Raw genomic sequence first — 13,904 nt, forward strand, 5'->3', positions numbered from 1 at the left:
TAGATAGATAGATAGATAGATAGATAGATAGATAGATAGATAGATAGATAGATCTGCGCATTTAAATCTATCTGCGCGCTCTCACTCCATGTTTTCTCTATTTCCCTCTCTCTTTCTCTCTTTCTTTCTCTCTCTCTCCTCATCTTATTTCCTCCTCTCCTGCTACTACAGTGCACCTTCACTTGTTCAGCCCTCAGTCTGAGAGGAGGAGGAGGATGATGACATGTGATTGGCCAGGCGGGGACTGGTAGTCCGGGGGTTGGCACTGCGAGGCTTTTCGTTGCTCCCGGTGTTCATGTTTACACCTTTGCTGACCGGGACGAGAGGAGACGCGGCGCGCCGGGGTCCGGTGGACAAACTCGGGAGTAAAGTCTTTGGGTTATTATTTTTTGCTGCAACCTGTCAGCGTTTTATCTTTTGCGCTTCTTTTTTTCTTCTTTTTCTTTTCTTTTCTCTTTTTTTGGGCACAGAACTGGACTCGCTTTCGTTTAATTTCTCCGTCCAGCGCAGCGATGCGTCAAAGTTTTTGGTGACTCTCAGTGCATTTGTGCGCTTAGGGCTGGGAACCAGGTCAACCTGACAGATCTTGCCTTTAAACATTGTGAAATCTATAAACACAAACTTTTAATGCGAACGGAATTAAAGTTTTGGCGATGGATGCTTTTTAAACCAAAGGAAAAAGATTAACTCGCGTTTTTGTTCAGTTGATGAACTCGAGGGCGTTCAAGCCAGCCTCATCCTGTGGGCAACGACCGTGCAGGACAGGAGCCCCCCTCGGTGCGGAGGCGCAGCCGAAAAAGATGCGCCCTCTTCGGATGCAGCGTGACCAAATTGCCGGTCCTTTGGTTCTTCTTCTCCTGGTCTGTGGATTTGTGGCGTCTGACACGGGTAAGTTTCAACTCACATGGCGAAACGCACGCACAGCACCCAGCTGTGCTCACAAAGCGAGCATTTTAATCAGTTTGAAGAATTTAAATCAGAGTCATCCAGGTTACCTCTAAACCCCAGAGTGTTGTCTATGAAGGGGGAAAGCAGCGCGGGGGTCTGGGACCTCCTGCTGACGAGCGTTTTCTTTCTTTTCCACACAGCAAAGTCTCAGTGTTACAGTAAACCTGAGCTCAGAGCTCTCTTTTCTTCTTGAAGCGGAAAAATCAAAGTCCCCCGGTGCGCAGGGAGTAATTAAGGTTTTGCTCCATGCCTTCCTGGCCTCTCCACAGAGGAAAAGGCAAAGAAAAAGCCATGTGAAATGAAATGACACTTGACAAACTTTCTCATCCTCAATAAAATATAGATCTTTTCAAGCACGGGTTGCTACATTTCCTGGGAACCTGCTTATGAAATGCTGAAGTTATCACTGTAAACTATTTATGCTTCTTCAATGTATTTTTCATTATGTTTGAAAGTTGCATTCAGAGGAGCTCAGACTGAGGAAGGGACAGACTGGGATTTATAAATGAGTGACATGGACTGGTGTAAAGTTCTCACACTGTTATAACTTTGTGTAAAAATACTACAACATGACAGTATATACACAGAAAATTGCTTTAATTGCTTTTTTTTACATCTTAAGGGCAACTTCTCTTGTCACTGCCTCTAAAATATTTTAAATATTGTAATAATGTCATTATAATTATTATTTAATATTTTTTTTCATTTTAATGTTTAACAAAAATGTTGAAAAAACACAACTGGCTGCTTAACTTAAATACGTCGCAAAGCTTTCCAACTGTAGTTTAATAAGATGTTTATTTATTCAAAGTGTTGGGCGGCATTCACATAGTATGATGCTGCCACCATCATGTTGGATTCAGTTTTCACACCACAGCTTCTTTTGTCTTACTTGCTTTCTTTTTAACATATTTTTATTTTGGAAAGCTAAATAATTTACAACAATTTGATATTTGTAAAGTGTAGATAGCTTCTTTCAGCCAGCTGTCCGGAAGTGTGACAGCAGGCGGGTAATAGGAAGGGAACATTCAGGCACTTTTCCTGACATCTCATCAATTTAAATGGTTGGATCAATGTGGCTGAACATTTTAGCACGTCTGTGAGCATAACAATTTTTAAAATCTTGATACTGGTGATCAGCCCATCCCTGAATTGTTCAAATATTTTTTAGACTGCAAAATATGTTGCAATTTTCTTAATGTGCTACAATAGCTTAAAAAATATATATGAAACCTGAAAACAGAACTGAAAAACATGTTTTTTAAATGAAGGTTATAAATAGCAGGTTTCAAATCTTCTTCACTTGTTTTCCTATTTAGAAATTAAAGTTAGAATTGACTTGAGAAAACTGCAGTTTGTATAAATAAATGGAACATTTGTTAACAGTTCAAAAGTTTCATTTTTCCGTTTTTCATAGAGTTCCCAAGCAGTCTGACCTGTAATCTTTTAAATTGGATGTTTGGATGCGTTGGTGTTTGTCACAACCTCTAGTATGATAAGTTTGGTGATTCCTATGTCAATTTAACACTTTGAGACTCCAACGTCATAGTAATGACTCTTTAAATCTCATTTTAGTTTAGCCTGTTTGTATCCAAGTATAGAATCATCCTCCCCTCCCTTTGTCCGACCAGATTGAAAAACAAGGCAGAAATCAGAGGGTTTAGTGGATTGTGGATTAAGCTTGGCGTACAGTTGGCTAAAAAAAGAACAATGCAGCATGCTTTGGGGGCAAAATCTTAGACGGCTCTGAGAAATAAATCTGATCCTCTTTTTTTTTTTTTTGCTGTTATAGTAGTAGTCTTTTGTAGAAATGTATACAGTCTCCCAAGATGTTCATCATTTTTTAAAGGCCAATAAGATATCCCGGCTCATCAGCAGCACCACTACCACCTCTGCTACCAATAGCTCCCAAGGTCCTTGTGGGTCTGTTATTCCCTGAAGCAGGGCAGAAAAGCAGCTTAGGTTTATTAAAGTTGTTAGCCATTCTGAAATCCTTTCATGAGAATTGTTGATAAAAAAAAATATTGTAGGACTGCAGGGAATTCCGATTAGAGAACCAGATTAGGCATGGGGTGGTTACTGGTATGGCATACCAAGGTTTAAAAAAGCTATGATTTCAAATATGCTAAAAAAATTGCACCATGTCCTTCCAGATATATAAAATCTCCATAAAAACTGGAGGAAGTGCCAGTTCCTCCAGTAGTACTTCCCCCTCCTTTACCTGTTGCAGTGCACTGCCGGTCAGCTGTCTGAAAAGAAAGCCATGGCATACATTAAAAAACATGGCCAGTGATGTGAAAACTAAAGGGCCACCTCACATTATGGGCTTTTATTACAGCCCATTTGTTTTGAAACTTAACTTGGCAAGCTGAGAGCAAGCTCTGTTAAACATTCATCTGTAGATAGTCATCAGAGATCAGTTTGTTAAACCTTGTAAAGACATAAACAGCACAAAAGTTTAATAGTTTGAGCAAGAGTGCAACAAAAATAGCTCAATTAAGAGAGTTTATGTTTTTATTTGTGAATGAATGTTAAAACAAAAGTTAAAGTCATCGTATTATAACTGTAATATGTCATGGTAATATATTATAGGACTCTAGCAGCAGCAGGAATAATGTTGTCTATCCTAAATAAAAGCAACTAAGTCACTCATTTTATTATTAAAACTTTGTGTAAATATGCTTTATCATACCATGGGAATCTCATGCTGTTCCAAGCTTAGAGCACATGTAGAAGGAGGAGGGGGGGGTGAAGGAGACAATAGCACAGTGTGCACCAGTAAAGTTTCTGTCTGGGAGAGAGGAAGCGAGAGATATATTTATGGTAGTCATGATGGGATGGACGGATTGCATTTATCTTCTCTCCCATTGTGGGTAAACCTTTCCTCTGCTGCATCATCCCCCCACGATCCTGTCTCAGTTTCTCACCATTTTGTGGATCTGCTGAGCTTTTTACTTTAGAGCTTTTTTTCCCTGTGTTGACATATACATTAATTACAGTGTTGCCAGGAACACTTGTCTCGAGTTACTACCCTGATATCCACTGTTTTTGCAGCGTGCGTGCGGGGGCGTGCGCGTAGGCGCGCGCGTGTGTGTGTGTGTGTGTGTGTATGGGCATGTACTGTTCCATTCAAGGCTTCAATATAATTGGAAAATTGAAAGAAGAAAGGGATGTTTATACAAAGTTGGTGTCTTTAAGATGAATAGATTCCCAGCAGCACCAATCAGAGGCAAACTTGTGAGCTTTGTTTAGTTTAGATGATTAAATTTTTCAGTAATGTTCAGTAATTATTTACTTTATTCAGTTCTTTCACTGTTTTTATCATTTTTATTAGTATTTAGTAGAGCTAGCTTGTTCTTGCTCTTCCACAGCCTAATATAGGAAGGTAAAAGATCAGCATTTAAAGAACTCCCATCTGCCAAACCGTTCTAAAACAAAAAGCAAAATTATCCAGAAGCTGACATTTTAAATGCTCTTTAGCGTCTCAGTGACCTGAAATCTTAAGATTTTCTAAGGATGCCAAGGTTCAAAAATCCAACATGTGCCAAAATAAAAGTCAGAATTTAAAAGTAATAACATCGAGAATTGGAAAATCCTTATCTGACGAAAGTCTTGCTTTCTCTTGCTCTCTCACAGCCTCAATGAACCACAGTCAGGTCTTCACATGTTTTAGAAAATACTGTTTTCTTTTGAATATCCTGTTGCATTCAGTAACCATGGTGTTTTCACTGCAACTTAGTCTCTGATCAGGTCAGGACTAATCAGGCTGAAAATCAGATTATTCTGACTAGCAGCTGAATTTCTGGTGCTTCTCTTCCCAGCAGGTAAAGGATGAAGCAGGTGGAAGTGTCCAGACTGTAAGACAGCAGGGGAGTGAGTGAGATTTAAGTGGGCAGTCGGGAGTTGAGCATCAAGAAGCACAACATGTCAGACATTGAAAGAGAAATTCAACTTGATTTCTCATTTGTGTCAAGTTTTGAAATCTTCTTCCCCGCGAACAACGCTTGAAGCCTCTGGAGAATCTTGTTCTCTAATATTACATGCCAGCGTGTTAAAGGCTTCTGAAATATTTGTGCCCTTGCTCTGTGGAGGGGTCAGGAGACTTCTGCAACTTTCAGACTGCTAGAGCGTGTGGTTTACATTCACGGGAAGGAAGGAATGTGACAACAAAGCTTACCTTGAGCAGACACCTAAGTAGATTTGGCTTCAAAGACACTCAACAGATTGAGATGTCAGATTAGATTCGAGTGTGTCTGAAACATGTAGTCATAACAAAAGTGCTGTCGGGCCGTTGCATCCGCAGAGGTTTGAACAGGTGGTTGGTAGCGCGGATAAGCAGCTCTCTGCGAACCAGGCCAGATCCGCGGACCAGTTCTGCTTGCACACCAAGCCGGGCCGCATTCCGTCCTGAGGCAGTGCATTAGTTTTATGGCCGTCAGGCGGCAGGGGATGGGAAGGCTGGCCAGCCCCTGCCCTCTCTGCTGTATTATTCATATGTGCAAAGTGGTCTTTTTTAATATTTAAAATGTGCTTATGATGCTCAAATTCTTGAAATCTGAGATGGCTAAAGAGAAAGAGGTTGGAGGGGAGCCGCTGCTGAGTTCTCCTTAGAGTAACTGACACGGATGGCTACAGGAGGTGGTGAAGGATTTTTAAAGTCCTAGTCCACATTTATAAACTGTGTCATCTGAGCAAGAGGACCAATTGCAGCTTGGAGCTATTAGAGATGATGCCCCTGAGCTGAATAACAAAAAATTTATTTAGGATGATGTTTTCCATCTTTAGGCAAATTTGGCAAAAAAAAGAGGAACAGGAAGAGAAGCGTGTCTGTGAGAAAGACATTGAAAGGCTAATCTCAGGGCAAGGCTTTTAAATATTCTTTATAGGGAAAAGGCTGAAGAAGAAAACTCTGTACCAGTAGCATTCAAGCATCATTAAACCTCTGGCACAGGCCAGACTCAGTGGTACTAAGATGGGAAGGAGGGGAAAAAAATGGAAACGCATTCAATGTGCACAGAAACGAAGTTATTGCTAGCAACATCAGGAGAAACAGTAGTTAAAAAGAAAGATATTGTTGAGAAGGGAGGTGGGGGGTTGAAAGTGAAAAGAGACACACAAATCTACCAAGAGGATGTTTTTATTAAGGCTCTTATCGATGGAAAGAGCTTGCAGTATTAAGAGCAGACATGTTTAATGCTTTGCCAATATGGTGCATGTTAGACGACGCTATAAATCTGCAGCAAACAGCAAAGGGCTCTGTAAGAGAGCAAAACAACAAGGTAAATGGGAGAGGGAGCTGACTATGAAGAGTGCGAAGTGAAATTACTGTTGTAGTTGAAGAAAGACTTTGAGCTGATACTGCCGTGACTGGGATATAGCTTCAAATACAAGCCATTGTTTCTTCTGCAGAGATAGTAAATTAAAGTATTTATATTGATTTAATCATTTTGGTTTAACTGTCTTGTTTATCTCAGACTAGAGGAACTCCTAAAATGTGTCCCAGGTTTGAGTCAGTATTAGATTGTCAGAGTATGATAATATTCTGTAAGAATAACACAGTTTCACATTATCATAGTACTCACAAAAGAATTATGTGTGAAAATGAGTAAAACTGGGAGTAAAATAAGCCTGTATTAGCTGGCCAAAAATCTATAATGAAAACTCACTGCATTTTGAATACTCCACAGGTTCAGACATGGAGCTATGATAGTGTGTCCGGGGTCTGACCATATCCACGTAAATGATGGAGGAATGCACAGTGCATGTGGAGTGCTCAGCCTAAATGCCTCTGCAGTAATCCAGATTATGCTAAAATAATGTTTTCCTTACCTTTTTTGGGGTCGTTCATCAACTGCCTTACATGTGAAAGTTGGTCCTGTTTAATCACATAGACTTCAGATCATTTCCATAAATATCCTCTAATTTTTTTAAGTTATTTTATAAAGACTTTGCATCCCACCTTGTGACTTTCAAAAAGTAGTTTTTAAACAGTTTGTTTTTCAGTGTCATTTGAACTTTAGTTTGCTTTTGGTTTCTTTTGTCTCTTTTTGTTTTGCACTTTAAGTCAAAGACATGTTGTTTAGGCTCTGGTTTGATTGACTGAGGTCTTCTTGTATTTTTATTCATTCTCTGTTTAGTTCCTTTTTCCTGGTATATTCATTTAATGCAGTTTTCCTCCTGCACCCTGTTGTTAATTAGATTCACCTGTTTGTCATCTAGTAATCACCATCCCAGTTGTTGGATGGATGGATAGTTTCAGTGACAGATGGGAGTTGAGTTTCTGCTCTGCCAGCAGGACTGGGTACCCCCTTCCCTTCCATCACGCCCTGTGGGGCAGATTGGGTGGAGCCGACATGGAGGCATGAAGAAAACCTCTGTGGGGTTCCATTGTACTTTAGATGAATAGGACACTCCAAAGGGCTTTTTCTGCCCCCTTTGTGTGGGGTAAAGAGGGACAGCAAGAGAACACACACACACACACACACACGCCTTCACAACTTCACCAGGAGCGCTGCTTCCTTTTATCTGTTTTCAAAAGGTGTGTCACTATTGCCCAACAATTCATGCAAGTTAAACTTGTTTGAGCTGAAAATGTCTGATTCTCCCGACGATTCATATGCTAAACCAAGCTTGGTGACATCGAATGTTAAGAAGACAGCAGCCTCCCACACATGCTTGCATACACCCACTGCAGTTCTTGCAAAGCAGACCCATGTCCCGTTATGAAGAGGTACCGTTTGTGTGTCTAATACTGGCAGACCTGCTCGGCCGCTGGGAGGAAAAAGTGAGTTAGCACTGGAATTTTCACTTAAAGATCTTAGTGGCACTCGGAGCGTCGTGACCAATAGGATCTGGATTCTCTGCGGGGGATCCAGCCAGATCCAGAGCAACCACTTTTACCCCTAAGTCGGTACACACACACATACACACGTTGTAAAAGCCATAACAGTGAGGACCGGAGATCGGAGACTGTGTCAGCTCCTGATTGGCTGCTCTCTGGTCCAGCTCTCTGCGTGTGTCCTCGTCTTAAAAGAGGGTTTTTCAGAACATATAGATTCCCCTCATCCTCTTAGTTGAGGTTTTTTTTTTTGTCTTCAAAGGGCCAAGTCATCTCTGAGACCACAGTCTGTTAATGGTTTTGTGTGTGTCAGTCAGTGTGTAACTGCAAGAAAATATATCTAAGGCTGTGTTGTTATTGCCGTTTACATCAGTGGAGAAAATGTGCTGCACTAATAAAGACAGCAATTTTAAATGGATAGTTCAGGATTTTAAAGGGAGATTCGGCGAAGAGGTTATGTGCACTTAATATGTTACATCACTCTCTTGGTATTTTCATTTAGTATAAATTCAGATTTGTTGGTCCCAGAAGCTGAAGCTAACGGTTAGTCCCAAAAGGGGCCAAGAACAGAGTGGACTTATATTGCAACCACATCATAGCAGCTACAGGAATGCTCTTTTGCAAACCTTTAACCCATTTCCACATTGGCATGTAAACAGAAGTCAATGGATATTAGAACAACCAATGGAGGCGGCGGACTAGCAATCTTTTCTAGATGAATCATAAACTGTCAACATTGTTTAGTGTTTACAATCAAAGTAGATACAAAATACAAAACGCGGCCCTAGATGTGTTGCGTTTACCCCTGGACCACAGTTTCCCGTTTTCATGAAGTTTTATGCACATTTTGACGTATGTTGTTAGAAACAGTTGAGAAAAGGCAAATTTCCAAAATAATAATTTTTATTTTATTCATCCCAGCAGGGAAATTATTTCGCAGTTACAGCACACGACAGGAGCTGTGTCTGCAGGCAGCCAGCGCCATTTTTTGAAGGAGGACATGCAGCAGAGGTCGTTGGGACCGGGAGTTGAACCCTTGACGTCCGCGGGTCTAAGGCCTCCACACGTGGGGCGTGCTAACCCGCTGCGCCACCACAGCGCGCCCCTAGGGTGTGCAAAAAGCTTCTACGCTTTCTTGAGATGGTTTTTGACTTTACAAAAGAGAGTTAATGCACAAAACAGGAAATGGAAACATATTTGCTGAATTAGTTCTGACATGGCAAACTTTTCCATTGACTGGTGGGTCTCTGCCTTACAACAGGCACAAAATTAAGAGACATTTTTAAAGGCAAACTTTCAGCATGGAGTCGAGAATTCTCCATCTTTGTGGTCCGTGCTAATTTTCAACTTCTGCATCTTGTTTATTACAAACATAGTTACCATCAACTTCTGCTGAAATTAAAATCTGATTGTTTTGCTCCAAATCAGTAGATGGAAACCCGTGTAATTCACATTTCTTCATGTATTTCCTTTTTTTGACATTTCAAATGTTTGCTTAGTATTCGCATGACAATCAGATGGAAACATAGCTACCGATTCTGAAGACAAGTAACTTTCGCTCTTCTTTGCCTCAGTGCCTCAGTGGCATCTTCTAAAAGTCGTGTTGCCCAACTTGTCATTGCTTACATATGGTGATCATAACAAGATTTTTCTTATTAGAAAAACCTTGTAGTTTTGAATTTTCACTGGTCAGGGCCAAATCAATTTCAGCCACCTGTTGCATCTCAATGTTTAAGAAAACCCTGCTTTGAAAGTGAAGGACTAATTTTTTTCCCTAGTGTTTGTTTCTTTTACCAATTTCTCACACAAAACTACAACCCTTAAAATCAATATTAATATACCACTGTCATAACTCATTTCTTCTTCCCTCAGTTTCATGAAACTCTAATGGGCATATATACATAGCTTTGTATCCTCATCTGTGCCAACCTCTTTCGTCCATCTCTTTCACTCCATCATCATTATTTTCAGTAAGAGTTTGAGAATTGCTCTTTAGAAGGCAGCGTGAAAAATCCCATTTTTCTGGGTGTAACGCTTATTAGGGTCCCATCTGCCCTTGAGATACTCATGAATGTGGGGAGGTGTATGGGTTGTCAAGGAAGGGCAGAGGAGGGGACTCCGAGGGGGAGCTTTGTCATTCCTGTGTTTAAGTGGATGTGGGAGCCACTGGGGGGCCTCATGCAAGGTACGATCAGTCTCTTAACGCTGCAGAGCGCACACTGAGCAGCTGGTGTGTCTAAAGCACGGGAATGACACACAGACCTCCCTGGAGAGAGGGGCATACATGTGCACACCTCTGGCAAAAGAAAGAAGACGGAAATCATTTAGCACCCTTAGTCTTTGTGGCACGCAGCTAAGCAACAGCAGGACTTTCAGATCATTAACTTTTTTCCTTTCTTGGGTTTAAAATTAACTCAGATGATGTCTATTCTATGTATTAGTGAGTGTAGGTGTGTGCAAGAAGGAAAGAGGCACTGCTTTGATGGATTGTGTGTGATAGGCTGCATGTCAGACGGCTGCTGTTCCGTGATTTAATGTAGTGCTTGTTGTGGAGTCAAAGCATCATGTTTGTCTCTTAAGCTCATTGTCCCTGTCTGTTCAGGGCGTTGATCTGCTACTTAATCAGAGGTTGGAAAGCGTGTGGCTAAACTCTTGTTGACTCTTCTGCTTTTTTTTTTTACTTTCTTTTTCTATTTTCATCCAGAAATGCACTAATCAGTTGGCAGGTGATCAAAATTGGCCAATTTTCCCTTGATTGTCACTGATGCATGATCTGTGGCTTAATTAGTTAAAAACATCTGAGTACATTTTTTATTTATTAAATGCATAACAAGTAAAAAACATCCATTATTACAAATATAATATTTGAAATGAGATTCCAGGAATCTGATCACCTTGAGTGAAAACACCACAGTCATGTACAATCAAATGTTAACTATAAATAATATAATTGCTCCAAATAGAATAAAAATAAAGCCTTCATTTGTTCCTTAGTGTGTGTATACTTATGTTCCCTTAACAAGAGTTATGGATGGCATCCCTACGGGATGATGCTGCCACCACCATGCTTTTGGAGATTAATACAGTAACTCTCCTTTTTGCAACCAGAAGTTTTTCAGACATGTTTTGTTCTTGTAAACTTACCCTTCTTTCAACCATCTAACAGTGTGCAGAAGCAAGAAGAAAAGAGAAGTATTAAGTTATTCCACCATTCAAAAAGTTGGAGAAAACTCAAAATCTTGTGCCTTTACTGGATTCTTATTTAAAGCACTTAAAAATTTTTGACATGATGTATGGCAGAAACATTTGGCCTCTATATTGCTGCGCCTTTTTGAGTTGAATAAAATCTTAGGAGAAGCGACATAAGCTTTGATGCATTAACGATCACGTAATTCTGTCAATATGAGTTGGATTCTTCTGCCAAAAAAACTCATGACACATTTTATATCTTCTAGATGTTACATCCCTGGTCAAAGTTGGACTGAGAGAAAATTTGAAATCAGCAATGGTCTGGAAAAGCCTAATCCTTGCATCTCTACCATTTTACCTTCTTTCAGCTTCTTTTAAACCCTTTCCCATTTTTTGATCCTTTAAGATCTTGCGTAGGAAAAAACTCTGCTATGCAAAATATAGAGCTTCATCCTCACAGTATAAGCAGATGCATACAAACAGCCACAGTTGCGGCAATAATCCCCATTTCTGAGCAAACACTCTTGGAACCATAGCAAAGAGCAGCGTGAAAGAACGGGATCTGGCCTCATCCACTCTTTAATTCCTCTACCCATCTTCAGCTTTGGGACCTAATTCTTACTTCTCCTCTCTATGCTCTGACTGGGAGCAAGCACACAGGAAAAAAAAAAGACTCCCTTCTCACTTGAATTCAGGTCTTAATCAAGGGTTGCCAAGCATGTCTTGGCTTGGTTTGTGTGTTTGGTGAGTATGTGTGTGTGCTTCACACTGATGGGAAACAAACTGAATTACTCAGGTATCACTCCGTTTTTCTGCTTGGGTCACAAAGGGGTCGTACTCTCTCTCTCAGTCAGTCTGCTCATACCGACGTGCCGCTTCTTCACTCTTCTGGCACCTCTTTGGATTGCGCAGAAGGAATCCTGTTGTGGTCACCATGCAAAGTGTCATGCATCAGCCGCTGCGGAGTAAGAAACCATTTGTGCAAAGCAGAGGGATGAGAGATCTCATATAATGTGGCAGATGTACCTGCATGTAATTAAGGCTAGATTTAAGTGTCGGAGCAAACATGCGCATTGAGTGTGTCAGCGGGTGTGTGTTTCAAGCCTCTTACCTGCTGCTGACCAGATGGGCTCTACAGACGACCTCACGCTCACCTCTTTTCCCCTTCGCTCTGCTTAGATTAGCTGGTGAGCCGAAGTAAGGCGCAGGCATCGCGGTGGACATATGAAGCCCACCACCCCCCACTGCAACGGCCAGTCCCTCCCCACACACACATCCACAAACAAATGCAGAGCACATATGCAGACCTCATTCTTCATATTAGATATTTCAGATGACAATATGTTGTTTGTGTGTAGGCGTGTGGGGGTGTGTGTGGGGGTGTGTGTGTGCGTGCAGCACAGTCTGCTGTTTATGGGGATTATGAAAGCAGATGGACAGACATGCTGACTGGTGAGGGTTCATTAACTCTGGGTGTCTCTATTCTGACTCTCATGCTGCTGTTACTCAGCCTCAGCTCACAACTAGTTCAGCAGCCAGAACGCATGTGTGTGTTTGTGTGTACTTGTTCAGCTATCCCATTTAGGACCATTACTGGCATATTTAATAAACTACTGAAGACCAATGGGCCATATGGGGACCAAAGCCTGGTCCTGATATAGTGGACCCCTTTTAATATAGGTTTAGAGGTAAGGTGTGAATTAGGTTTTGGTTAAGATCAGGGTTAGCTGTATACTAGTAATTGTTATTGTTAGGGAAAATGTTTGGTTTAGTCATTAAATGCAGTTACTAAAGTGAATGGGAGTCAATGCAAAGTCCTAATATGGGTAGAAATACAATACCATATGTGAGATAGAGGAATTATAGATATTTATTGGCTGTTCAGAATGAGCTTGAAGATTCTGCTTGATTGGTTAAATGCTGCTTTCCATTGTTCATTTGGAACTTGGAAATTCTGACGTCACAGTCGGTAAAATCAACTGGAGCAACTTCTGAAGTCTGGGAAACTGGGAGCATCTCCATTTATCCCCACTTATTTACTTATTTATGGATGGATGGATGGTTTGATTTCTTACCCAGATCAGAAAAAATATTGTAACTCCCTAATTTTCCATAGTTTTTCAACTTATTTCCACACAAATTACATTTTTTTCCCGATCTCCCCTGTTTTATTAACCAGAAATATTTTTAAAAAATAAAATAAAAAGCAGCAGGTGAAGCACACTTCATCCCATCAAGCCACAGGCAGCAGAGAAGTTTTACTCTGGGGTGACCCAGCATCTTGAGGCTAGGGAGCGTCTCCGCAGCATTCTTCCGCTCTGCTAAGGGAGATGAATAGTTACAGCGGATCATTAAACACAAAGCATTGTCTCCCTTTCTATGGCTTCAACCTTCACACTACAGCCAGCTCTCATCCCTATCTTCTGTGGCTTAATTAAAGGAACATGGATCATGTAGGGACAGACAGACACACACCTGTGGAGAGGCAGACAGGCAGACAGACGGGCTGGCAGATTCCTGGACAGATGGGTTGTTTGGTGCTCCTCTGAGGCCTCATAGCTATCAGACTCAGACAAATTGAGAGCTAGAGGTGTGACCAGAAGTAAGAACATCAATGGGGGAAAAAATCAGAATGCTGCAAACACACTGATTAATCATTCATTTTACAAAAAGAAAAATTGTCTTTGATGATATTGAATCTTTGTTGTTCCAAATGAAAGTGGCAAGCGCTCGCTGTCTTCACTTCCTCATAATGTGTTAATGATAATTAGTCAATAAAGCAGAAGAAAAAATGTAAGAGAAAATCATCTTTCATGTTCCATTTTTGTCTGACAAAACACTAAAGCAAAAAGCCCACACCAGAAACATTACATCATAAATCACATTTATTTTTAATCAAAACATCTCTAGAAGTGGCTTGATGCCACAT

General features: G+C 40.8%; 1 protein-coding gene across 3 annotated transcripts in view; it reads left to right on the top strand.

The window, feature by feature from the left end:
• Positions 1-206: 206 nt before the first annotated feature.
• unc5b (unc-5 netrin receptor B) overlaps positions 207-13,904 on the top strand; it is a 69,869-nt gene continuing 56,171 nt past the window's right edge. For all 3 annotated transcript variants that reach the window (XM_023327412.1, XM_023327413.1, XM_023327414.1), the window contains exon 1: positions 207-888. In XM_023327412.1, coding sequence (XP_023183180.1) covers positions 708-888 — 181 coding nt within the window. In that variant the 5' untranslated portion in view covers positions 207-707. The remainder of the gene's footprint in view (positions 889-13,904) is intronic.

Source organism: Xiphophorus maculatus, chromosome 22 (genome assembly GCF_002775205.1).
Source record: "Xiphophorus maculatus strain JP 163 A chromosome 22, X_maculatus-5.0-male, whole genome shotgun sequence".
NCBI classification, from domain to species: Eukaryota; Metazoa; Chordata; class Actinopteri; order Cyprinodontiformes; family Poeciliidae; genus Xiphophorus; species Xiphophorus maculatus.